This window comes from Miniopterus schreibersii (assembly GCF_964146895.1).
Source record: "Miniopterus schreibersii genome assembly, chromosome: 16".
NCBI lineage: Eukaryota > Metazoa > Chordata > Mammalia > Chiroptera > Miniopteridae > Miniopterus > Miniopterus schreibersii.
Window position 1 is genome coordinate 31,422,892 of NC_138116.1, and position 26,788 is coordinate 31,449,679.

The 26,788-nt window shown below is 40.9% G+C and overlaps 1 protein-coding gene across 1 annotated transcript in view; it reads right to left on the minus strand.

Annotated features, from left to right (window-relative positions):
• The window catches only part of YWHAE (tyrosine 3-monooxygenase/tryptophan 5-monooxygenase activation protein epsilon), a 36,898-nt gene extending 11,503 nt beyond the window's left edge, over positions 1-25,395 (minus strand). Inside the window, exon 1 of the mRNA XM_081162474.1 lies at positions 24,592-25,395. Within this exon, the coding sequence (XP_081018600.1) occupies positions 24,592-24,655 (64 nt within the window). The 5' untranslated portion in view covers positions 24,656-25,395. The remainder of the gene's footprint in view (positions 1-24,591) is intronic.
• Between the last annotated feature and the right edge of the window lie 1,393 nt (positions 25,396-26,788).

A 26,788-nucleotide genomic window follows, 5' to 3' on the forward strand; every position in this document is an offset into this window, starting at 1 on the left:
CTGTTGTATGGAGTCAGAACATCAAACAGTACCTAGGTATAGTATGGCTTGGAGGAATCTCTCTCATACTAAATAAGGTAACTAAGAATGCACGCCTAACTCATTTCCCAGTAAAAATAATTGAGCTAGCAGTTTAAGACAAAGATTAAAAATTTACAGGCTCTAAAAATGTATTATCTTACAAATAAATTATTTCTAAATACAAATATTTCCCAAATAACAGTCATGGGAGGAAGGTGAATTCATCAATATAGCAAACATCTTTGAATGTTCCCATCCTTCCTCCTTTAAGGGCACTGCCCACCTCAGGAATTCATTCATGGGCAAAACTTTTGTTGGTTCCTATTAATCGCCACTAGGTGGCGAGCTAAGAAAGGGGCCCAGATAAGCCTTGGTTGATCCCGAGTACTATAGGGAAAAATAGGTAATACGATGAATGCATAGTGAATGCAAAGAAAGAACCAGAAACAGCTCAATAAACACTGAGTAAATACATTAATGAAAACTATGCTTTTACAAAAAACCCTAGATGCCATATTACCATGTGGCTCTCCAACTTTACTGATTCAGAATTTTGGTGATAAGACCAAAGGATCTACATTTTTAACAAGCACCTCTAGCATACATTAACACTCTATAAGCATAAGCATTCCTTAAGGAATGATGCAGACGGTAACTTTATGAAACAATGCCTAATGGTATGTTAAATTACGTGTAATCCTAGAAAAATGTTTCAAAAATTATCCTTTCAGGAATATCAGTTAAGAAAAATATTAAGTAAGATGGCAAGGTCTTTGGAAAAGTTTGGTAGTTTTTCCTTATACAGTTAACCACCATAAGAATATAGCAATTCCACTCCAAGGTATTAACCAAGAGAAATAAAAACATATCTCCACAAAGACTTTTAAACAAATGTTAACAGTAACTTTATTCATAATAGCCAAAAGATGAGACACACATGGACTGGCTGCCTCCCACACGAGCCTCTCAAACATCGATGTTTCTCTCTCTCCCCCCGCCCCCGACACTCTCTCTGAAAAGCAATGAAAAAAATATCCTTGGGTAAGGATTTAAAAAAACAAACTACTAACAAATCAAACATGCCTCAAAAGTTAAACTCATAAGATTGTTGCCAGATAGGAGGGGGCCTGAGGACTGGAAAGGGATTAAGAAGTACAATTTGGCAGTTACAAAATAGTCACCGGGCCCTGGCCAGTGTGGCTCAGTGGTTAGAGCATCTGCCTGGGCACCAGAGGGTCTCGGGTTCCATTCCCAATCCAGGGCATGTGCCTGGGTTGCACGTTTGTCCCCTAGCCCCAGTGGGAAGCAACCGATCGATGTGTAAGTCTTCTCGTGGATGTCCGCCCCCCCCTCTCCACCCACCATCCCTCCCTTCCTCCCTTCCTCTCTCTGGAAAGCAATGGAAAAAATATCCTTGGGTGAGGATTAGCCAAAAAAGAAAAGTCACCGGGATGTAAAATACAGCATAGGAAATAGTCAATAATATTGTAATAACTATATATGGTGCCAGGTGGGTGGTGGTACTAGGCTTAGGGGAGGATCACTTTGTAAGCTATTAAAATGTCTAACCACTGTGTTGTACGCCTAAAAGTAATATTGAATGTCAACTGTGAAAAATTTTTTTAGAAAAGTGAACCAGTAATTAATTCACTTTTCTAAATTGTTCCCAACAGTCCAGCCAGTGTGGCTCAGAGGTTGAGCATCCACCTATGATCTAGGAGATCACGGCTCAATTTCGGGTCAAGGCACATGCCCCTGTTGCAGGCTCAATCCCCAGGAGGGGGCGGAAGGAGGCAGCCAATCAATTTTTCTCATCATTGACATTTCTCTCTCCCTCTCTCCCCCCTTCCTCTCTGTGAAATCAATAAAATCATATAAAAATGATTGTTCCCAACAAAGCACTGAAAAAAACCTAGCTACACCAAAAAGAACATTCTTTTTTAAAATATTGTATTTTGTTTACCTATTTTTTTTAAATGAGAGAAAAGGAGGGAGGGAGGGAGGGAGACATTGATGTGAGAGAGAAACATCCACCAGATGCTTCCTGCATATGCCCTCAACAGGAATCGAACCAGCAACCTGAGTATGTGCCCTGAACAGGAATCAAACCCACCACCTTCTGATGTATGGGACAATGCTCTGACTGAGCCACACTGGCATGGGCAAGAACACTAATTCTTTAAAATTTTATGGCTTGCTCGGCCAGGTGTGGCTCAGCCTTTGAGCATCAACCTAGGATGCAGAAGATCGCAGTTCAATTCCTGGTCAGGGCACATGCCCGGATTGCGGGATCCGTCCCAAGCCAGGGGGTGTGCAGGAGGCAGCCGACCAATGACAACTCTCTTATCATTGATGTTTCAACTCTCTCCCTCTCCCTTCCTCTCTCTGAAATCAATAAAGATTTTTTTTTTTAATAAAAACATAAAATTGTACGGCTTTGCAACATTATATATGGAAAAACTATACACAAATATCTAAAACCATCAAAAATTAATGTTATGTCTCTGGGTACTACACCACATTATTTAGATTCTCTTCACATTTTTGTTTTCAAATCTTTCAACAATGAACACTCAGTATTTTTAAAAATGTGAGGGGGAAAATATATTTAAAACAATGATATTCTACTATCCCAGATTCAGTTAGTTACACAACCCCCTTCATTTAGAAAGCCACAAAACAATGCACAAAAGACTGTGGTACAACTACAGAAGCAGCAGCTATCCACTTTTATTAAATAACAGCTTTATTGCTCTGTAATTCATATACCATACAATTCACCCATTTAAAGTGTACAACTTAATGGGTTTTAACGTATTCACAGAACTGTGCACCCATCACCACAATCAATTTTAGAACATTTTCATCACTTGATAAAGAAAAGCTCCAGCTTTTTCCTGCCAGCGTCGATCCATCAGCATCTCTCAAGATAACTGGCACAAGACTGGGCGAGAAGAGAAAATATGAGCTGGGGAGCCCTGCTCCCAACACTAATATTGGCCCCCGTGCGAGGAGGCAATAAGTACAGTGCCTTGAGCCTGGATGTGGGGAACTTCTGGGGTTCTGAAATTTTACAGTAAAACATCGACATAAACTAATGCAGGCAAGGGGGTGTCATTAAAGCCGAAAGTCCGTTATATAATAAACAGGTTTTCCGAATGCGTATGTTAAAAACTTGACGAATTAATTTACCTGTTTTTACTTATGTAGAGACATTTGTGTAGTTAAAATTACGTATAAAAAGTTTGATTTCACAGAAGTGAGGTTAATCTTTTTATACATACTAATTTTAAATTTACACTGGAACAGGTCTAGTAAACGCATTCATTCACCAGTCACCTCGAGTAAACAAATGCACATGGCTGGGGTGTAGCTTAGCACATGTCTGACATCAAGGGCACACACAATGTCACACCATGAGACAACAGAACCAATTAACAACAGAGCCCATTACCACAGACGCAGTGTGTTCACATGCTAATCATTCAAACAGTTTACAAGCAGTGACTCTTGGATTTAAATATGTAGACTATAGTTGTAGATAGATATGTAACACTTATTTACATCAGCAAAACTACAGTTTTTTTCTAACATATCATCTATTTGGTAAAATTTGTTTAAAACTCTAACAGTGAATAATTTTAAAAAATAACCTGTTAATTATAAGCAAATCTTGGTTAAAAGCCTTTTAAAATTAACAGGATGTTAACTTTCACATATGACATACAGACGGGAAATTTTGTCTATTAAATCCGAAATCCATTAAATAAAGGTCCACAAAATCAAGGGTTGTGTTGAAATCAAGGGTTTGCCCTAGCCTGTTTGGCTCAGTGGTTAAGTGTCGAACCGAGGACTGAAGGGTCCCGTGTTCAATTCCAGCAAGGGCACATACCTAGGTTGCAGGCTCGATCCGGCTTAGGTCAGGCTGCATGCAGGAGGCAACCAATTGATGTCTCTCTCTCACATTGATGTTTCTCTCCCCACCCCTTCCTTCCATTCTGAAAAGCAATGGAAAAAATATCCTCAGGTGAGGATTTTTAAAAAAAAATTAAATAACAAAAAATCGAGGATTTACTGTACACACAAAACAAGGATTACTGACACATCCAACAACGAACAGGTCCACACCAAGACCCTAGTAAAGAACTGTATCATGCTCAGTAACAGCTTATGCATTGCCACTGAGGAGCAAAAAGGGGCACCAAGATGACTCCTAGAGGAGGAAGAGATTTTAAACAAACAAAAAATCCAAGAGCCCATCGGTCCACCGACCAAAAGGTTACGGGTTTGATTCCTGGTTAAGGACACGTGTACCTCGGTTCCCAGTCATCAGTTGGGGCACATCCGGGAGGCAACCAATCAATGTGTGTGTGTCTCTCCCCCCATCCACCCTTTCACTCTCTCTAGAAATCAATGGGGAAAAAATATCCTTGGATGAGGATTTAAAAAAAAAAATGATCAAAAAAAATTCAGGCCCGGCCGGGCGTGGCTCAGCGGTTGAACGTCGACCCAGGATCCAGGCGATCAGAGTTCAATTCCCGGTGAGGGCACATGCCCGGGTTGCGGGCTTAATGACTCTCTCGTCGTCGATGTTTCTCTCTCTCTCGCTCCCTCTCCTTTCCTCTCTCTGAAATCAACAAAGATATATTTTAAAAAAAATTTTTTTTTTAAATTCAGAAGAAATATGAAAGGAAAAAGAATGCCAACATCAGCAAGCCAAACTTCTTGCATGCATCACTCTAAGATCAGGCCAATGTGGCTCAACAGGTGGCTATGTGCTAGAGGGCAAGAAGCTGGACTCCTGAGAAAAATTAAGGCCTGGAAAGGCAAATAAATCCCCCTCCTTCCTATCTTAGCTCATGTAATAAAGGTGTTCATCATTCGAAGGGAGGGAGGGGGAGACAGAGACAGACGGAAAAGCTCAGGCCAATTAAGTCACTCCCTAGTTACCCCCAACTCCCTCAGCCATAGGACACCACCAACTACTTTCTGTCTCTAGGATTTCCCTATTCTACAAATTTCATATAAACTGAACCGTATGTTGTCTCTTGTGACTGTCAGCACTTACTATATGGATATACCACATTATTTATCCATTCGTCACTTAATAGACATATGAGCTAAATTTTCTTTCTTTTTTGGCTATTATAAATAATGCTATGAACATTGATATAAGTATGCTTTTCAGTCTCCTGACTATATACACCTACAAGTGGAACTGCAGGGTCATATGATAACTTTTTGAGGAACTATCAAACTGTTAACAGGGGCTGCATTTTTATATTCCCACCAGCAATATAGGAGGATTCTAATTTCTCTATATTCTCACCAACACTTTTAAGTTTCTTTTTCTTTAACCTTTTTCAAAAGTTTATTTTAAAAATAGAGAAAAAGGGAGGGAGGGAGAGGGGGAAGGAGAAGCATCAATTTGTTGTACCACTTATTTAAGTATTCACTGGTTGATTCTTGTAGTGCCCTGATGAGGGATAGAACCCACAATCTTGGCATACAGTGACACTCTAACCAACTGAGCTATCCTGCCAGGGCTTAAGTTTCTTTTTTTTTAATAGTAATCCAAGCGGGTGAAAAGTGGTATCTCATGATTTCTATTTGCATTTCCTTGATGGCTAAAGATGGTGCGCATCTACTCATGTATTTTAAGTCATTTGTGTATGTTCTTTGGAAAAGATTCATAAGCTTTGCCAATTTTTATATTTATTTACTTATTTGCCTCTTTATTACTGAGTTATAGGAATAGTTTACTTTTAAAATCTCAAATACTCAGCCCCTCATCTTCAGGAATTTCTCCACTGCTGAAGGTAGACGATTAAGGGACAGTAGTATGAGTCAGAGAAAAGAGCCTTCCTACTACCCCTAAAAGTTTTACAATCAGTGCTTTGTACCAATCATGACTATAATGAAGCTATTATAACACTGGCGTCATCCTTATCCTTTTAGCACCAGCAACAGAAACGATCTGAACTATAACATACCGCAAAACTATATGAAAGCTCTGATTTATCCAAAATTCTAGACTGACCACACTCTCAAAACCTCTATCAGCAAAGGATTACCACCAATTATATTCACATAAATTTCACAACACAACCAGTATTTCATGAAATTATCTTAGCAGCAACTATTTCATCAATGTGATCTAGGCATTTCTGAGACAGGGAATTCTGTCGAACCCATTTACCACAGGTATAATCATAACTTATGAACCAGAAAACTGAGACTCACGGTCAAATCACTACTTGTGGATGCATAGGCTGTTTGGTACATGAAGTCTGGGCAACAAAATACAATTTCTGGGACTTCTGATAGTTTGGAGCCAATGAGTAGCTGGCTGAAAATCACCACTGTTACTGATAGGCCTGTTTGGTTCCAGGACATTTCTCCTTCGCTGTGATATAATAGCCATTCATTACATTCATTACATTAAACCAGCTTGCCTCTATTTGCTAGTGTAGTGCCAAGAAGAGAATCAAATGTTTTTTACCCTGACTTTAATTTAGCCTTGGTTCTTGATTTTGTTCTTTGAAGTAGTAGCACATTCATTCAATAAACTCATTCACAAATAAAACACCTCATGCCAGACATTGTTCCAAATGCTTTGCATGTCCCAAAACATTTAATTTTCTCAACACAGACCTTTGAAGCAGATACTAATATTATCCTCATTTTAAGGAAACTAATGAATGTGGATGTTACTCTGACTCAAACGTCACAAATTCAGTAGATTACAACTCAGGCAATCTAACTCCAGAGTTGCGCTTTGATTTAATCATATTGCCTCAGATTTGAATTAGTCTTTATGGGAATCCTTTTGTTTGCTGGTATAAGATCGCTTGCAAGATAAACGGTTTCAATGACAACAGACACAAAAGCTTAATCCAGCCCAGCCGCTGTTGCTCAGGGTTGAGAATCGACCTAGGATCCAGGATATAGAGATCCGATTCTTGGTCAGGGCATACGCCCAGGTTGCACGCTCGATCCCCAAAGGGGAGTGTACAGGAGGCAACCAATCAATGACTCTCATCACTGATGTTTCTTTTTTTTTTTAAATATATCTTTATTGATTTCAGAGAGAGGAAATGAGAAGGAGAGAGAGAGAGAGATAAAAACATCAATGATGAGAGAGTCATCGATCGGCTGCAGCCCTCAACCCGGGCATGTGCCCTGACCGAGAATCAAACACTGATTGCCTGGATCCCAGGTTGACGCTTAACTGCTGAGCCACGCCCGGCCGGGCATCACTGATGTTTCTCTCTCTCTCTCCCTCTCCCTCAAATCAATAAAACATATTTTTTAAAAAAAACTTAATCCATTAAAATGTGGTTTGTGTTTAGAATATTTTTCCCGCCTACAAAATTAACACCCCCCAACATCATCTCTAAAAAGCTTACGACCAATGTCATAGTAAAGAATAGATACTCCCATGCCACTAATATCTCTACATCAACATCCCAGTAAACTTGATTCTCCCAAGTTTGTCCCTGCCAGCTAGTAAAACAAGTCTTTGCTGAGTTTCAATAGTCTTTTGAAAAGACAGAGCACGAGATATAAAAAAGGGGCACATGTCCACCTATCAGACTGACTAGAAGTTACCACAAGGCCCAATTCTATAGTTCCTAATAAGATCCAGGGTCAAGGTGAAAGTAAAATGTTAAGAATCAGCCATGGGAAAATAAGCAGGCTCAGTACCAGCTGACAGAATTAACATGCCTCATACCAAAGCATACCGGGGTCATAACTATAATTTCTCCCAACATGGAAAAAAATGTCTGGCAGTTGTTACAACACATAATCCTGACTTTCAAAGACAGAAAACTGAAGCTAAGAGTAATTTGCTTGAAGTCGCACAGCTAGTAAGTGGTAAAACCAGAACTCAAACCCAGACAATCAAACCAAGTGCCTGAGCTCTTAACCACATTCAACTAACTTTCCAAATAAAGTGCTCATAGAAACAAAGTCTGAGGTCCAAGATCACTGAAGGTAATTGCCCCCATGGAAAGAAAGAGGCGTTAGCATCACACACTGCCCTAAAAAGATTCAGTCATTCAAGGTTCTATAGATCTTGGGTTTGCTTTATGTAAAGGTTGACAAATCAGTTGGCCAATGACCTTTTCTCTTTGCCTAGGAAACTATTCACCCCTCTGGATCAAACTCCAACACCTCACTCTGTGAAGGAAGCCTTCCTGTGATATCAAATCTATGTCCGTATTTCCCTGTATTAACGATCAGTGTTTTTCTTCCCATCAATTACCACCTTCCTAAAAGAAGATGAACTGTGTCTTTATATTTCCAAAAGAGCACAGCATTAAATGCCACAAGAGGCACAAAAACACTTGATGAAAAAATGAAGAGAGTAAAACAAACTATGTTAAATACACTGAGAAATAAATTCTGGCGGGATTGACTGAATATGTCCTGGGTAAACAAACCTGTTTAAGCATCCCCTCGAGACAGAACCAGAGATTCTAATGTTTTCTCAGCAATTTCAATAGGCCCTTTTGCTGCAGCCCGTTTTATTTAACAGAAAATTTCATTATATCTGTCCCTAAAGAACTCTGATAGCCCGGCCGGGTGAGGCTCAGAGTTTGAGCGTCCACCTAGGATCCAGGCGATTGGGGTTCGATTCCCAGTCAGGACACATGCCCAGGTTGCAAGCTCGATCCCCAGTCAGGGGCGTGCAGGAGGCAGCCGATCAATGATGACTCTCTCATCATTGATGTTTCTCTCTCTCTCTCTCCCTCTCCTTTCCTCTCTGTGATATCAATAAAGATATAAAAATAAATAAAATTATATTAAAAAAAAAAAAACTCTGATACCCAAAGAATCATAATGAAGGTCTGAGCTCTGTTCATTAAACATATAAAGAGAACTTAGTACAGGTGTCCTACTTCATTCCCAACTAACAAGACTACCGTATCGCCAGGCCGGACATGGCTCAGCGCTTGAGCGTCGACCTGGGATCCAGGCGATCAGGGTTCGATTCCCGGTCAGGGCATATGCCCGAGCTGCAGGCTCGATCCCTGGTTGGGGGAGTGCAGGAGGCAGCCGATCAATGACTCTCTCATCACTGATGTTTCTATCTCTCTCCCTCTCCTTTCCTCTCTCGGAAATCAATAATGATTTTTTTAAGAAACTACCGTATCTACAGACTTAAAATATGAAGTACCTAGTATTGTATGATCTAATCTTGAATCCTGTACATGAAATGACTTAAAGGAGAACCTACACAATCTCATAATACAGTACAAGAGTTAAGACATTTGGGGATATCCTGAGAATCTAGTATACTGTACTCCTGATTGATCTGCCATAAATTATCAATAAATGGCAGGTAGTAAATGTAGGGTTATAACTTGACTTTTAAATTTAAAAAAAAAATGACTAGTAAAAAAAAGGGGGCAAGGTAAGCCCATCAAAGCAATCCATACAAAGGATAGAAAAGTGCCACTTTATACAATAACCAGGTTTGATCAAGAGTTCCTACAGTTCACCCGCAGGTGTGGCTCAGTGGTTGAGCATCTACCCATGAACCAAGAGGTCAGTGGTTAGATTCCCGGTCAGGACACACGCCTGGGGCTGCAGGCTCAATACCCAGTAGGGGGTATGCAAGAGGCAGCTAATTTACGTTTCTCTCTCATCCATGTTTCTCTCCTCCCTTTCCTCTCTCTTTAAAATCAATAAAAACATATTTTTTTTAAAAAGCCCTAGCCAATTTGGCTCAGTGGTTAGAGCGTTGGCCTGTGGACTGAAGGGTCCTGGGTTCGATTCCAGCCAAAGCACATACCTCAGTTGCAGGCTTGATCCCCAGCCCTGGTCAGTGTGCAAATGGAAGGCAACCAATCGATGTTTCTCTCTCTCCCCCCACCCCTTCCTACCACTCTCTCTGAAAAGCAATGGAGCCTGGCCAGGTGTGGCGCAGCGGATGAGCATCGACCTAGGATCCAGGAGATCCCAGTCCGATTCCCAGTCAGGGCACATGCCTGGGTTGCAGGCTTGAACCCCAGTCAGGGTCGTGCAGAAGGCAGCCAATCAATGACTCTCTCACCACAGATGTCTCTCTCTCTCTCTCCCCCCCATCCTCTCTCTAAAATAAAAATATATAATAAGTAAATAAATAAATAGCAATGGAAAAAATATCCTCAGGTGAGGATGAAAAAAAAAGAATACAGACCTTAAAAAAAAAAAAGAGCTCCTACAGTTCATTTAGAGGAAAATAGTTAAGGAAAAAAACAAGCTCTTTATCTAAAATACTAAAATGATCTACCACCTTACACCCATTAAAATGACTACTATTTTTTTTTTAAAAAAAAAAAGAGCCCCAGCTGGTTTGATCCAGTGGTTAGTGTGTCAGCCCATGGACTAACGGGTCTCAGGTTCGATTCGGGTCAAGGGCACATACCTCAGTTACAGGCTCGATCCCCGCCCCGGTCGGGCTTGTACAGGAGGCAACCAATTGATGTGTCTCTCTCACATATTATTTCTCTTTCTTTCTCTCTCTCCCTCCTCCTTCCCTTCTACTCTCTTTAAAAATCAACGGAAAAATATCCTCAGGTGAGGATTTAAAAAAAAATTCTCTCTAGACCAATTATTAGTTATCAGGCATGGTTCTTTGAAATCGTTAGTTTGGGATCTATGAGAATATATTTTACATGCATACATCTAGACTGACATATAGACAAGTCTTTACCCCATAAGATAAATTAAAAGAGAGCACTTCTTCAAAAGAGTTAGGCCTAAGACCTGTATTTTTCGATAAAATGCCACGATCTTTCCCTCACATTGAGCTTTCCTTTATCACCTATTACCTTATAGGCATTTCACAAAGTAACTAAAAATGTGAAGAATACAATAAATAGAAAAGATTCACCATCACAGAGAGCCATTCTGCACTAGAAAAGAACAGAGCAAGCAGAAAAGAACAAATATATTGAAGCATTTTCTCATATGCTGAGGAAAAAAGTATTTTGTCCTCTAATGATAAAAGAAAGGTGAACTTAGGGAAGTGTCAATAGTTTAGATTTTAGGAATGTTTCTATTTTATGATTATCAAAGAAACTGTCAACACCGAGAGCTAGGATCCCTGTATAAAGATGAATGGTTCTTGGCATGTCCTCTCCTTGGGGTATGCCCACTCAGCTCTCCTTTTCGAGTGAATTTCCTTTCTCCTAAACTCTAAGGGTCCCCCATGAGACTTGCAACCATGGGAGCAATAGGCAGCGGCAGCTCGTCCTGGGCTATCCCCGAAGAATCTGTCTCCAAGGTCCCCTTTTCTCTGACTTTCCAGTAAGCAGACAGCAGCCCTGCCTTGGCTCACACTTTTTCCCCCATAACATCTCTAGAGAGCCAAAGCCACCCCACCTACGCACTCTCCTGTTGCTTCTTCTATACTAGGCCCTTCCTTGTTTCACTATCCCCAGCTTTAATAAACGTACTCTCAAAATAAAAATAAAAATGTTAAAGATGAATGTCTCTTGTACCGTATGTAGCAAACTGAGCTAAAAGGGAAACAGGTAAGTACAGCAGCAAAGGAAAACCTGATGTCTGCATTTGGGGGTGGGGTCCCCCATAAAAAACTGAAACCCAGACCTGTGCCAGCAACAGTACTGGGAGAACAGCGAGATTGAAGACCAAAGGAGGAGCTAGAAGACCTAAGATAAAAGATCTCAGGATGGCCAAAGAACTTAATGTGATAAGTGTCTCCTTTAAAATCTCAATACTTAGTTCGCAAGAGACGTAGTTTAGAAGTTAAGGAATAAAAAGGATCTCACCAGAAAACTCGTATGCAAAGAGGGGGTAAGTGTTATGATTCATTCCTATTCTAAGGCATGCCAAGAAAGCAAAATGTCCTTCATATGGCATGCGCATATTTAACATACCAGCCAAAGCATGACTTTATTCATCTTTAGAGAAGCCAGTGAGTAATTCTGAAGCAACTGTGCCTCCCCTAAGATTCTGGAAAGCAGAGAAGCCTGAATATAATCTACTCAGTGCCTCAAAATTGAAAGCACAAAAGAGACAATAAATGTGTTTTAAACCTTTTCTAAACAATCAATAGCCATGATTTATGACTGATAATTCTGTATGCCCAAAGGACAGAGAAAGTGTGCTTGGAAACCAAAAACTCCCCCAAATCTCAGAGGGTTGACACAACAAAGGTTTCTTTCATACTCAAATATTTAAGTGAAGGTCCACCATCATGGAGTTGTACACCATTTAATACTTGAGGCTTCCCTTGTCAAAAAAGCAAGGAAAGAAACCTAACGATCAGGAAAGGATTTTTCACTGCCTCTACAGTTACACATATTCTTACACATAATTTCTGCTCACATTTCACTAGCCAAAATAGTTCACATAACCCTGATGCCTGAGTACAAGAAGTTGGGGAAAAGAGGGTGGAAATACTCCAGTGTCTCAATATATTTTCTTAAACTTTTTTACACAATGAAATCGCACTAAAAAAAGGATGCCAAGTAAAATCAAACAGTATTTAAAAGAGCAGACGCCTGGCAGGTGTGGCTCAGAGGTTAAGCATCCACCTATGATCCAGGAGATCCCAGTTCAATTCCCAACTGGGGTGCATGTGGGAGACAACCAATGAATGTTTCTCTCTCAAATCAATAAAAACATATGAATGAATGAATGAATGAATGAATGAATGAATGAGTAGAGGACCATACTACTGTACCATGAAGCTCCTAGTTATCCAGCCGTTTATAAAGCTTTAGTCTGGTATCAATGAGTTACAAGCAATAATGTTTTTCTTATGCTCGACATTATTTATCTCTTCCTTGATTAAATAACATTTAAACATACTCAGTGGCCATGAAAAAAAGCTAGGAGGTTGAAGAATAAGAGCTAGATTTCAAAGCTAAAAAGAAACAATCTCACAATGAGGGAGAGAAAAGGAAAGCAGTTCTTTAAAATAAATATATGGGGAGAAAAAGGGACATCTGTAATATTTTAAACAATAATAAAATTTTTAAAAAATAAAAATTAAAAAAATAAATATAGAATAAGAAAAATTCCATATTAATAAATGGGATTCTACTGGTGAAGGAAGCTTATTACTACTACATAATCTAATAAATCCAAACATTTTGTTAGAGCTGCATTCTACCAACTGGAAGTACAATTCTCTTCTAGAAATAAACAACAACCAGGGCCTTTTCCGTTCTCTTTATTCTGAAAACTAGCCACAACAAAAAAAGATAAATTCCACTTGGGAGAAAATAAAACAGTATTTTATTTTCTCCAAAATGATCAAAATATCTGGGGTCCCTATATTACACACTTCCATAAACAGTTGTACTACACAGTAACCCTGAAAATACTGCATTGCAAACTGGCTCTAGCCTGTTTGGCTCAGTGGTTAGAGCATCGGCCTGTGGAATGAAGGGTCCCAGGTTCGATTCCAACCAAGGGCACGTGCCTCAGTTGCAGGCTCGATCCCCGGCCCAGTCACAGCACATGCAAGAGGCAACCAATCAATGTGTCACCCTCACGTCAATGTTTCTCTCCGCCCACCCCACCCTCCACTCTCTGAAAAGCAATGGGAAAAATATCCTCAGTAGAGGAAAGGAGAGAAATAAAGCATGACATGACAGATCTCCCCTAAATTTAATGGCTTTCTGGTCCGGTGGTAGTTTTACTATCTCTTGCTGCCTCTCCACTGGAAAATATACTCAACCGACCTACCTCAACCTACATACCCTTCCCTGTCTCCTTCAGATATTAAAGATACCACTAAACAGAGAGAAATTAAGCCAAAAGACTGTTCATAACAACTTTTAAGTTATAAAATTTAAAATCTGCCTGGCCGGGTGTGGCTCAGCAGTTGAGCATCCACCTAGAATCCAGGAGATCCCGTTTCAATTCCCAGTCAGGGCACATGCCCTGCTTGCCACTGGATGCCTAGTCGGGGGCATGAGGAGGCAGCCAATTAATGATGACTCTCTCATCATTGATGTTCCTATCTCTCTCTCTCTGTCCCTTCCTCTCTGAAATCAAGATTTATTTTTTTTTAATTAAAATCTAAGGAACAGAAATAGAGCTTCAAGCAGTATGGACTGAAGTTTACTTATAAGTATAGAAATATATAGAGTATCAGCTTGGAAGTGAAAAAGACTTGACTGAGCCCTGGCCAGGTGGCTCAGTTGTTTGGAGCTTCGTTCAGTACACCAAAAAGGTTGCAGGTTTGATCTGAACGTGGGAGGCAAACTGATCTACGGTTCTCTCTCACACTGATGCCTACCCACCCCTTTGCTCGCTCTCTAAAAATCAGTAAAATCATATCCTCCGGTAAGGATTAAAAATAATAAGACTTGGCTGAATCCCAATGATGTTACCTATTTGTTGTCAACATCTGATAAGGTTCTTAATCCTTATCTGTTAAACGGCTAGTACCCACTTTGCAGGGTTGTTTTTGAGGACTGAGGGAATGATAAGCAACTGATTGTTCTCCCTCTCTAACTGCCTCCCTTCCACTCTTTCTAAAAATCATTGGAAAAAAATATCCTCAAAAAAAAAAAAACAAAAAAAAAAAAGAAACAACTTTTTCAATTTGTTAGTACCACTTTACACTAGTAGTCAATGAAGAGAGAATGTAGTTTTATACAACCTTTGATATGAGACAGGCACTAGCACCAGGTATATATAGCACCCTACCTTATAGCAAACTCCATTGTTGCCATTCAAATTAACTCTTATTTGCACATGCTAACAAAAGTATTATTCTGAAAGCATTTACACATTCACTACAATATAAGCTCCTTGAAGAGATCTGTTGTCAACTTTATTTACTGATAAATCCCAAGTTTCCTGAACAGTGGCCCAGGTACATAGTTGACACTAAATATGTATTTGTCAAATGCCTTTGGAACTCACTTTTAATAGTGTGAATACTAAGGCTTTTCAAAGCACAATAATCTTGACACTCAAATATATACAACTTTTCCTCTATATGTATCCACCTAAACAGAGGACTCTCTAAAATCAACTTCTACCTTCAAAGTGCTTAGACTTCTAAAGAAATTTAAAACCTTCCCAATTAGCTTCTACTAGGTAGAAAAACAAGAAAACCTTTTACCCAGATTCTGCAATTCTGAGTGCAGAAAGATATCTTTCTTCCTCAAGAGTCTCGGAATGGGGGAAAAGGGGAGAAATTCCCCTTACTCCATCAAAACTAAGAGACTTCTCCTCTTAGAATTTAAGAAGATACTCCCTCCTCAGGCAGCTGTAATAGCTGTAGAAAAAACAAAAAGATGATGTGCAGGGGAAGTAAGGGTAGAAAGTAAGAGGTTGGGGAGGTAAATGACCTAAGATACTGGCATACTGGGAGGGGAAAAGGGGGGGAGGCCTTGAAGTCTGAATCTCTTTTCATAATTTTTGTAGAATTAGAAAAAACAAAAAAATCTTAAAATTTTGTGTTGGAATACATCAGGAAAAAAATGACCAGAAATGACCCTTATACTGATACAATTCAAGAGAAGGGTTATACTATTTACTTATTTCCCTAAGTCTTTGAACAGATATGAAACCCCCCATAAAAATTTCAGCACTTTCATGCTAATATTTAAAAGTTGTAGGGAAAAGTTTATTCTGCACAGAAAAATGTTTATTAATGAATACCTTTCGAAAAAATCTGTAAAAACAAAATCACAGCTGTGGTGATATTTCTAGTCAAGGCGCTCACAAACGTTTTCCAGTTTCCATGAAAACACTGACAATCCTATTGTAAATTTTGCTAGCTTATTAATAATTTATTGTGATCAGATAAAATCAGCCACACAAATTCTTTAAGAATATGTTTTTTATTGAGTAGAGAAAAACATCAATTGGCTGCCTCCTGCACAACCCCTACTGGGGATCAAGCCTACAACCCAGGCATGTGCCCTGACCAGGAATAGAACTGGCGACCTCTTTGGTACATGGGATGACGCTCAACCAACTGAGCCATACCAGCCAGAGCATCACACAATTTTTTTTTAATATATCTTTATTGATTTCAGAGAGGAAGGGGGGAAGAGAAACATCAATGATGAGAGAGTCATCATTGATTGGCTGCCTCCTGCATGCCCACACCCACGCCCCCCCCCCATTGGGGATCAAGCCCACAACCTGGGCATGAGCCCTGACCAAGAATCAAACAGGGATCTCCTGGATCCTAAGTCAATGCTCAAATGCTGAGCCACTCCCAGCCAGACAATCACACAAATTCTTAAGTAGGACATTTAACATTTCTACAACAGAAGTGTTCACAATTTCAAGTTCCCACAATGTCCTTAAATGACTAACCACCAAGGACACAGCATTTCTACAACACAAGGTGTCCACAACCACCATTCCAAGGTGCTAGAAAATCCTTAAATGACTAAGGATTAAATAGTATTAATTGGTAGCTTTCTATTAATCAGAACCCATTCACTGTCCAGGGCTTACACTAAGCCTTTAGAATCACATCCACCAAATTGGATATGTATAGTTATCCAACCGCTTTTCAAAAGTTCAAATTAACTTCAAATCACTTTTAAGAAAGACCTACATTAGTAATACCTGTTTTCACGAAATCAAAGAGGATTTTCACTTTTAGGAAAAAGACAAAAAGCAAAAACAACATGCAGTATTTGCCATTATAGAAGCAGTACACACCCAGAGCAGGGAGAGTGGCATGGACAAGCTCCTTCCTGCAAACTACACTCAGCATCAAACCGCCACAGCTTTGAACCTTGCCTGTGAACATAAGTGCTTTATCTCAATTCATTATTTTCCTAGTCAGTAATCTGAGACTGCTAATATGCAAATATTTTAACACTGATTTACTTTTGCATTTTCATACTATTGAATCTTTCACCCCAAACCCACAGACAAGTGTTATATTCTCCTGAATGTTAACCTGGAATTAATATCAAAAGAACTACATACCAGCTCAATGTGGCCAAAGTATAGATTATACTGCTTGGGAATAAATCTAAACAACCTTCACTCTGTACATGCAAATTTCCAGATGAGTTAAGATTAAGAATTTTTTTCGATTCCCAGTTGGGGCACATGCCCGGGTTGCAGGCTCGATCCCCAGTAAGGGGCATGCAGGAGGCAGCCAGTCAATGACTCATCATTGATGTCTCTCTCTCTCTCTCTCTCTCTCTCTCTCTCTCTCTCCCTCCCCCCCTTCCTCTCTCTGAAATCAATAAAGATATTTTTTTTAATTTATTTTGAGACCTGTATTTATGTAAATGTAACTTAAGAGACTAAACCCATTAGAATACACTTACTAAGAATAACTCAAACAAGGTAGATTACCTTCCAATATGACCATAATAGATCAGTAGCAAAGACATCTACTTCATCATTCATATTGAATGAGAATTTCTCACAAATACTTCCTAACAGGTATTATTCTTTGCAGCTTATGAAACCTCACAACTTCACGGCATCATTAATCCCCATTCTACAGACAAGGAATTCAGATTCCAAGGCCTTTCTTTGCACTACACCACCTTACCAAATATGAAAGTCATAATTCTTATTCACAGTGTAACATGTCTCCTTTAAACGAAGAACAGTTAAACACATTTCATATTGCTTTTGCTAGATAAAATCCTGACATCACAATCAATCCTAACAATGACAGATCTGCCTAGCTATTGTAATGGATCATTGAAAGAAAGGCAATACAGATTAAATTTCAAACAGATGAAACAGGGTCATGGTAATCTGTTTTCTAAACTACACAGGATTTGGTGTTCTAAACAGAATGGTCATAAGTGTGGGTGAGAATGTAAAAATGTATTTTGGGGAAAGTTCTGAGCTTAGGATAGACATTTGCTAAGACCCAAGTATTTTTAAGCACAGATCTAGCTCAAGGTAGACATACATAAAACCAACATAGTGATTGGCTTTGACATTATCACTCAGTTTTGACTAGTTTACATGCCAGCAAGTTCTATTTTCAGCAACTACCTTATCCTTGGTTTTTTCAGTTCCCATTTGGAGTAATGGGAGGAGGAAATCTTTTGTCTTATGTTCTGGCAAATGTTGACTTCGTTTGAGAAAGAAGAAAACCAAAATGAAGAGTTAGATTTAAGCTATCTCTATAGTAGAGAGAGACAAAGCTTAGAAAACTTCTGTTATGAATCTAAATGAGAAACTAGTAGTAACAAATGGTCTTAAAGTAGATAGACTATAAGGGCAAGTTTGCAACTCAGGGCAATCCCAGTTTATGCATACAGCACGATTACAAATTGGTTTCTCTTCATTTCAAGGTATCCTGATTTGGATGATAAACTATGATAACCCTTTTATTAGTAAGGCAGTTGTTATCACAATTTGGTAAATTTAAATGAGCTTCTGAAATTGTTCGAAGAATGTGACTAGCATGAATATTTAGTCAATGAGTTCAAACCATAAAATTATGCTAACAAACCAATTTGTCAACTTGGCTATATCAGTATTGAACTGTATCAAACTGTTAACTGACCATTTCAAAAGTAAACATAGGGGGGCAAAAGGGAACATCTGTAATACTTTCAACAATAAAGATAAACTGGGGAGGAAAAAAAAAAGTAGGGGCCGGGCCAGCATGACTCAGTGGGTTGAGCATCAATCTATGATCCAGGAGATCGGTTCAATTCCTGGTCAGGGCACATGCCTGAGTTGTGGGCTCAATACCCAGTAGGGGGCATGCAGGAGGCAGCCGATCAATGACTCATCATTGATGTTTCTCTCTCACTCCCTCCCTTCCTCTCCCTGAAATCAATAAAGACATTAAAAAAAAAAAAAGTAAACAAAACTACTTTATGTTGCTGTTCCTCACTATCCCTTAATGGATTCTGTGTGACAGCTATCTTACCTTCACATTTGTGAATCATTTGCCCTCTCTCCTCTTCCTAAAAGTTTTGTAATTACATCAGTAATTTAGGGACTACATCCATTAAGATGAAGGGGAAAATAAAAGTTCTTTACAGATATGCATGGCCATACCCTGGCCGGGTGGTTCAACTGATCAGTGTGTGATCCCAATATACCAAGGTTGCAGGTTGGACCCCAGGCCAGGGCACATACAAGCAGCAGTCAAGGAATGCATAAATAGGTGGAATGGCAAATTGATATTTGTTCCTTTTTCCCTCTCACTACCTATGTCAATGCTATATGAAATAAAATTTTGTCAAAACTGTCTGTGAAAAGTGAAGTTCTATATATATGGCATTACTTAAAATTTTAATTTTTATCCTATGCCTGTCATTACTATCTAAATACTCTTGCCCTATCCTATGTGGCTCAGCTGGTTGAAGCATCATCCTGCACACCAAAGGGTCTCAGGTTCGATTCCCCATCAGGTCACATACCCAGGTTGCAGGTTCGATCCCAGTCGGGGCGCACAGGGGAGGCAACTGACTGACTGGTGTTTCCCTCTCCCCCCTTTCATCTCTAACAAAAATCTATAAAAACATGTCTTCAAGTGAGGATTAAATACACTTTTCTTACATATAAGGTAAAAGTCTGGCAAAAATCAGCCTTACGGCCCACTTTTTATGAAAAAATAAAAATGTTTTCAGCCCTGGCCAGTATGGCTCATTTGGTTGAGCACTGTCCTGTGCAATGCAGGTCACCAGGTTCCACCGGTCAGGACACATGCCCAGATTGCAGGCCTGATCCCTAGTTGGGGTGTGTGCAAGAGACAGCCGTTAGATGTTTATCTCGTTTCCGTTTTTCTCTCCCCTCCCCACCTTACAAATTTAAAACTCATTGGTAAAATTAGATACATTAATTTATTGGACTGAAATTTCACTTGCTATATACCAGGTTACAAAACTTTTTTAAACATTTCCCATTCTCCTGACTGAGCTATTAAACAATTATGGCCCTGGCCTTTGTGTGCTCAGTGGTTAGAGCGTCCGCCTTTGCACAGAAGGGTTGCGGGTTCACTCCCCACCCCTGGCCAGGGCTCACATGAGGGAGGCAACCAGTCAACATGAGACATCGATGTTTCTTTCTTTCTCTCTCTCTCCCCCGCTTCCCTCCCTCCCTTCTACTCTCTCTGAAAAAGCAATAGAAAAAATAATCCCGAGGTGAGGATTAACTGTGTGTGTGTGTACATATATTTTGTTAATCAGTTAATCATAATATATATATGAGCTGCTTACTGAATCCAAAATTTGCTCAGTTTAATACTTGCCGTTAAGTGTTCTTCCCCTACTAGAATTCAAATTCAGACCTTTTCATGTAAAGGTGAAAGGGGTGCCTAAGAATGTCCACAGTAGTAAGAATTTACCCCATCACCTCAAACTGCAGTGATTCATAATTTCATTATATTCCATAGTTGTAAGCTAACAGAATACACTGAAGTATGCACAATACCATATCAAAGTCTAAAGTATACACAAAAGAGCATCTGCTTTAAATATGAAGACTAAAAGCTACCAGTAGGAGGGATTTTAAAAATTGCATTATCCAACTCTGCTTACATATAGGAAGGGGGAAAAACTGCACTAAATAAAGTTAACTCCATTAACTGAAATAGCAATAAAAATTATTACTGGCCTACAGTCAAGAATTGATAATTAACCTGTTTTCTTTTTTTTAAGTATAATGTTAGACACGAGTTGTTTTTAATCCTTACCTGAGGACATGATTTCATTGATTTATAGAGAAAGGAAGGGAGAAGGGGGGGCAGGGGGACATCAATCAGCCACCTCTGGTACTCACCCTGACCAGGACTGAATCTACAACCCTTCTTTGATGCACAGGATGAAGCTCCTACTGAGTCACATTGGTCAGAGCTAACCGTTTTTTTTTAACTCATTACTAAAGTTGACTTACTTTTACCCATTTTTTTCCCTAACAAGACATATATTAAGGAATTAACTCAAAACCCCTCACTGACTACCAGAATAAGTTAGAGATGAGCTCTGGTATTTTAAAAGAAGAGCTCTCTAAGTAGTAATGCAGAACAGATGTATTCCTGATGTTGATGCATTCACAGGGTAAATCAAAAGTGACCATCAATACTTTACCCCGTCATATGAAGCCAATCATAACAGGGAAGTGAAAAGACAAAACCAGCAACTACCCCACAAACCCAAATGTAGTGTATGCTGACAGAAAATATGCAAGTACTGACTCCACCCCCATTATTCCCCACTTTTCTGTACTATTGTGGTTCATATAAATGGGACAGTAAAACTTAGTTCAGGAATGCTAAAAGGTCTCAGATTTCCTTAATATGGCCACGAATGATATAAAAACTATTCCTTAGCCCTAACTGGTTTGACCCAGTGGTTAGAGCATAGGCCCTTGGACTAAAGGGTCTCGGGTTCGATTCCAGTCAAGGGCATGTACCTCAGTTGCAGGCTCAATCCCTGGCCTTGGTCCGGGTATGTGTGGGAGGCAACCAATCCATGTGTCTCTCTCATATCGATGTTTCTCTCTCTCCCCCCAATCCACCCTCTCTGAAAAGCAATGGAAAAATATCCTTAGGTGAGTATTAAAAAAAAACTATTTCTGCCTGGCTGGCCATGGATCAGTGGTTGAGCATCGACTTAAGATCCAGGAGATCATGGTTCAATTCCAGTCACATGCCCAGGATGTGGGCTCGATCCCGTTGGGGGCATGCAGGAGGAAGCCAATCAATGACTCTCATCATTGATGTTTCTCTCTCTCTCTCTCTCTCTCTCTCTCTCCCCCTTTCTCCCCCTTCCTCTCTCTGAAATCAATAAAGATATAATTTTTAAAAAAACAAACAAAAATAAATAACTATTCTTTAGACTACTAACTTAAATGATGGGATGCTAGATTTAATCTTCAAGGTGAACAGTCCTAGCTCCAAACCAGTATTTCCTATCTGCAACCCGAAAATTGTTCTTTTTCTGAACACATCTCAGCTCTTCCTCCAGTACCTTTATATAAACCACATAAATTGATTCCAATTCCCCAGGATATAATTAAGTGATGCTACAAAGAAGTTTAAGTATTAGATTCAACACAGCATGTAAAATAAAAGATGAAGGTACTGCAGGAACAATGAGAAAAACCAGTATTTATATCCAGGTTCCCAAAACCAAATCATTCATATGTACTCTCACCTTCTTCCACTCTCCACACTTGATCAATTGTCTGGTGACTAAAACTATGGGATCCTTTTTTGTTACTACAAACAACACTGATTTGTTACTCATTAAGGGACTGGACACAGGTAGAGTCTGATTCCTGATAACAGTCTTCCTCTTCTTCTTTCCCAATGAATCCCTCTCTATATTGTGCCCAATAGTCACAACAGTTTCTCTCCACCGGTAGACGTTATCTCCTTCCCCCTTTAAATTCTGAAGGAGACATCAAAAGTGTACATGTAATGATGTGGCTCTATCTTGAGAGTACTCTGGGTTCTGAAGGAGACACCAAAAGTGTACATGTAATGATGTGGTTCTATCTTGAGAGTGCTATGTTGAATAACCCATAAGAGATTTGGTCAAAAATCTTCAGCACTCAACTCCAAAATACGATTATCACTAAACTGTCACCTTACTTGGAAACTAAGCTTGAGCTTCCAAATGAAATCATGAGCTTCCAAATCAGTTCTTAAAACAAGTTTTAAAAAACCTTCCTCCACGTCCTTTTAGTTATCACAGCAAGTTTACTCAGAGCCTAAAATCCCCACATAACAGAAAGCATTCAAATATCATTTCAAGTCTCCTCCCAAGGGCACCGGTATATTATGAGGGGAACCTATTTGGAGCATTTGGGGGGGGGGGGGGGACAAAAACAAAAAACCACACACTTCCATTACAAGGACACCTACCTGTGTTTGACTTTTAAACACTGAAATAAAGACGAATCTGACCTTGAGCTGTACTTCCCACCTTATTCCCTTCCCCCTTCCAACAGGAACCTTGTTTAATACAAGTAACAATTTAAGGATTTACAACATTTAGTGCAATATTTTCCTAAGTTTGCGCTGAGAGCCTTTTCTCCTAATTTTCAAATTCCTGAATCCTAATGTATGGTCCTAGCCCTGAGGCTATTCAGATGACAAATACGTATTCAAGGAAAGCAATGGTCCTACATAATATTTTGAAAAATAAATGGTTTAGTAATTAAGAAAAATCTAAAGATCAATAGCACTTGATTCCAACCATATCTCACCCCACAACAGCATTAAAACCAAAGAAACCACATATATGATTTGTTTTTATAATACTACATCTTAAGGGATGTGGGGGTAATTCAAGTACCTAGGCCCAAAATGAGGGGAGGGGCAATTTTTAAAAAGCAGCAGCCTGGAACTGACTGAACAGACACAATGGACAATTCGATAAAATTCTGGAAAATGACGAAAGAACCTTTATGGGCAAAGGAGCAATGAACAAAGAAAAACTGTTCAAATCTGTACATAAAACCATTTATTCAAAATGGGGGAAAGAATATAGGGTCTGCTGGGACCCCCTATGTTCGTAACCTCAAAACCCAAGCCCTAGCTGAACGACTGGGATAAGTTATAAGTTAAGATCCCCAAAAAGGCACGAACACGCATTCCAAGCCCGGGCAGTCGACTAAAATGCAGTTACTAAACACCTGAAATAACTTTATTTTTCAACAGGTCTTTCTCCGTTTGTCATAACGGTGCGTGTAAACAGCACAGTCGTTATTTTTACAAGACAGGCACTGGAAAAGGGCTGAGACTCATGGTCTCCTTGTTTCCTGTTCAATGTTCTACCCGCCACAGCTTACGGAGACAGAAAATAATTACAGGAACTCCGAGCTCTCCGGCGTAAGACCACGGAAAGGGCCGTGAGGAAGGTATTTCTAAATCTTCGCAGAAGGCGGCGAGGTTGAACGTAAAACCTAAAAAACCCTCACTACAAGGTGTGCCGGCCTACGGGGAAGAAATACGATCGCAGCATCTCAGCTGGCCTCCGCCCAAGCATGAACAGCAGTGATTCCCACCCTCTCCCCTTCCCCCGCCTCATTCAAGACTGCCCCCCACCACAAGCCCAAAGAAGACCTCCGCTCGTTAGGCTTCTCCTTTGTGAGACTCCACAGCCGCCGCCCCACACTGGGCCTCCGGGGAAAAGCCACCGCCCCCACCCGCCATATTTCCCTGAAAGGCGCCCGCGCTACAGCTCCCGGTCGCCACTCTCCCCCATGTGGCGGGTGTTTCTTCCCCCATCACCCCACTCAATTGTTCTCCACATCCCAGACTGGTCAGAAGCTCCCCGGAGAATTGCTCGCCCGGAGACAGCACACGCCATCTCCTCCCCCTCCCCCCGCCCCGGGACTCGCCCTCCCCCCCAGCCGCCATTTTACAACCAACTCCTCCACCCTATCGCCTCGGCCTCTCGGCTGGCGAGTGTCTACAGCTGAGGACACTGAAGGGGTCAAATTCCTAAGCCTGGGGCCTCCCACCGCTCCGGGAGACCACAGGCCATTTCCTGCTCCCCGAATTCACGTCCCCGGGCCAGGCTCGGAGACGATGCCGCCATTTTGTCTCCGGCTCCCGGCCTCTGTGGGCGGCGGCAGAGGGTCCGAGAATTCCAGCCCCCGGTTGACCCCCCAACTCACCGTCGTATCGCTCAGCCTGCTCGGCCAGCTTCGCCTGGTACACCAGATCCTCCCGATCATCCATAGCGGCAGCGGCTCCGGCAGGGTCTGCGCGACGGATGGAAGCGGATAGCGTCTCCGACTCTCTCAGCCTCTCGCTCCGCGTCCGAGCAGCAAAAATGGCGGCGCCTCAATCCGGGACTTCCGCCTGCGCACGCGGACAACTGCTCAGCTCTATGGCAACCGCTCCCTGGCAACTGGCGCGGGGGGCGGTCCGGGAGCTCGGCGGCTGGAGAGGCTGAAACTAGCTAGACGCCCCTCCTCCGTGGGCTCAGCTGGTGCAGGATCTCCGAGGCGGGAACTGCGACTGCGAGAAGAAAGAGCGACCCCGAGGGAGGCCTGCGGCGAGGCCGGCCTGGACTGCTCCTCCAGAGAGGGAGCAAGAGAAAGCAGAGCTGTAACGGATTTTTAATGGCTTCCTCACTGACACCAACGCCTCTCCTACCTTGTGCCTGTTTCCTCAGCCAGGCACCCCTCCTGGGCCTTTTCCAGGCTGTTTTTTTAAACCCCGGGGTAAAGAGTTGGGCCCTGATACAGCCGGTCCAGGAAGAGGAGCTCCAGTTTTCACACCTCACCTTCGCACGGCAATCTTTTCCTTCCCCTGCGCCTTAGCCAGCTTTTTCCGTTTGGACCCACCGTGGCTAGGAACACGGTAGTCGCCAGAGGAGCCCAGTCTGGGGCGCGAGGTGCAGGAGGCTGGGGCCAAGGCCAAATCGAGATTAAGGAGGCAAGAGTGGGAAAGCACCTGGTGTGTCTTGCTTCCCAGTGGATTCCCAGCACCCTGTTCTCAGCATAATACCCGTGCCGAGACTGGAGCTCAGGTAACTAGAGCATAAGCTGTGTGGCGAGGTCTGCAATAAATGTGGAATAAAAAGGTTGGAACCAAGTTATGAGGAGCCTTGGATGGCCAGCTAAGAAGTCTGCACCTTACTCAGTGGGAACAAGAACGCTATTTTTTTTTTTATTTTTTTATGATCTTTGCATGGAGGATGACATCATTTGTCTAACAACATACACTTTAGAAGGATTAATAAGTATGGTATAATAGTGATTAAATGAAGTAAGAGGATAAATGATCCGGCTATTATTACACTAATGCAGGCAAAAAGGAATAGACGGTAGCAGTGAAATTGGAAGGAAAGGACAAATAGGATTAGTGCTACAGAGAGAAGCCGCAGGAGTCTGTAGCTGATCTGCAGACCTAGAGATCTTGTGAGGAGGGGAAACTGACTTTCCATCTTCCCACCCTGAGTCACTGGGATAAATGAGTGGCAGTATCGTGAACAGCAACAACAAAAATAGGGATGCCAGGAAAATTTGCTGATAGAATGCGGAGAAGACAGGCAATTCCTTTTAGCACATGTCGGTTCTAAGATTCTCAAAAGATCTCCCAGGTAGAAATGACCAGCATGGAGCTGGAAAACATTCCATTCCTAACAGAAGGGAAACTGCCATAGAAGCAGGTAGAGTGTGTGTGAAGGGGACCAAACACACCACCTTGGAGAATACCTGCTTCTGAGAGAGGGGTGAAAGCAGGAGACCCAAGGAAGGAGACCAGGTGGCTCCTTATTGCATTACAAATTAAACCCCCTCCGCTCTAAACAAACTTAACAAATTTCAGCGGTAAAAGACTGAGAATCAAAACACCTGGGTTCTAGCCCTAATTCTATAACTATATAAATACACATTTTTTTATTTATACATCCAGCAAGTCATTTCGCCTCTGAAGTTTCATGTTCATCTGTAAAGTTGAGAAACTGAAGACCTTATATTAAACCATGAAACAAGCCTTTAAAAGTGTTAAAAGACTGAAATCATACAAATTATCTTTTCCTATCAAGTAGAATGACTTGTAAATAGCCTTGGCCAGGTAGCTCAGTTGGTTAGAGCCTTGTCTAGATACCCCAAGGTTTTGGGTTTGATACCCAGTTGGGATTTGTACAGGAGGCAACTAATTGATGTCTCTCGCTCTCCCTTCCTCTCTCTGAAATCAGATAAATAAAAAGACTTTTTTTTAAAAAAAAATTTGAAAACATATCCTCAGGTGAGAATTAAAAAAATAAAAAATTAAAATAAAATAAAAAAGGATCATAAGTTAATAATGTAACTGAACACCTTAAGGAACTACAAAAAGAACAAACTAAACCCAAAGCTAGCA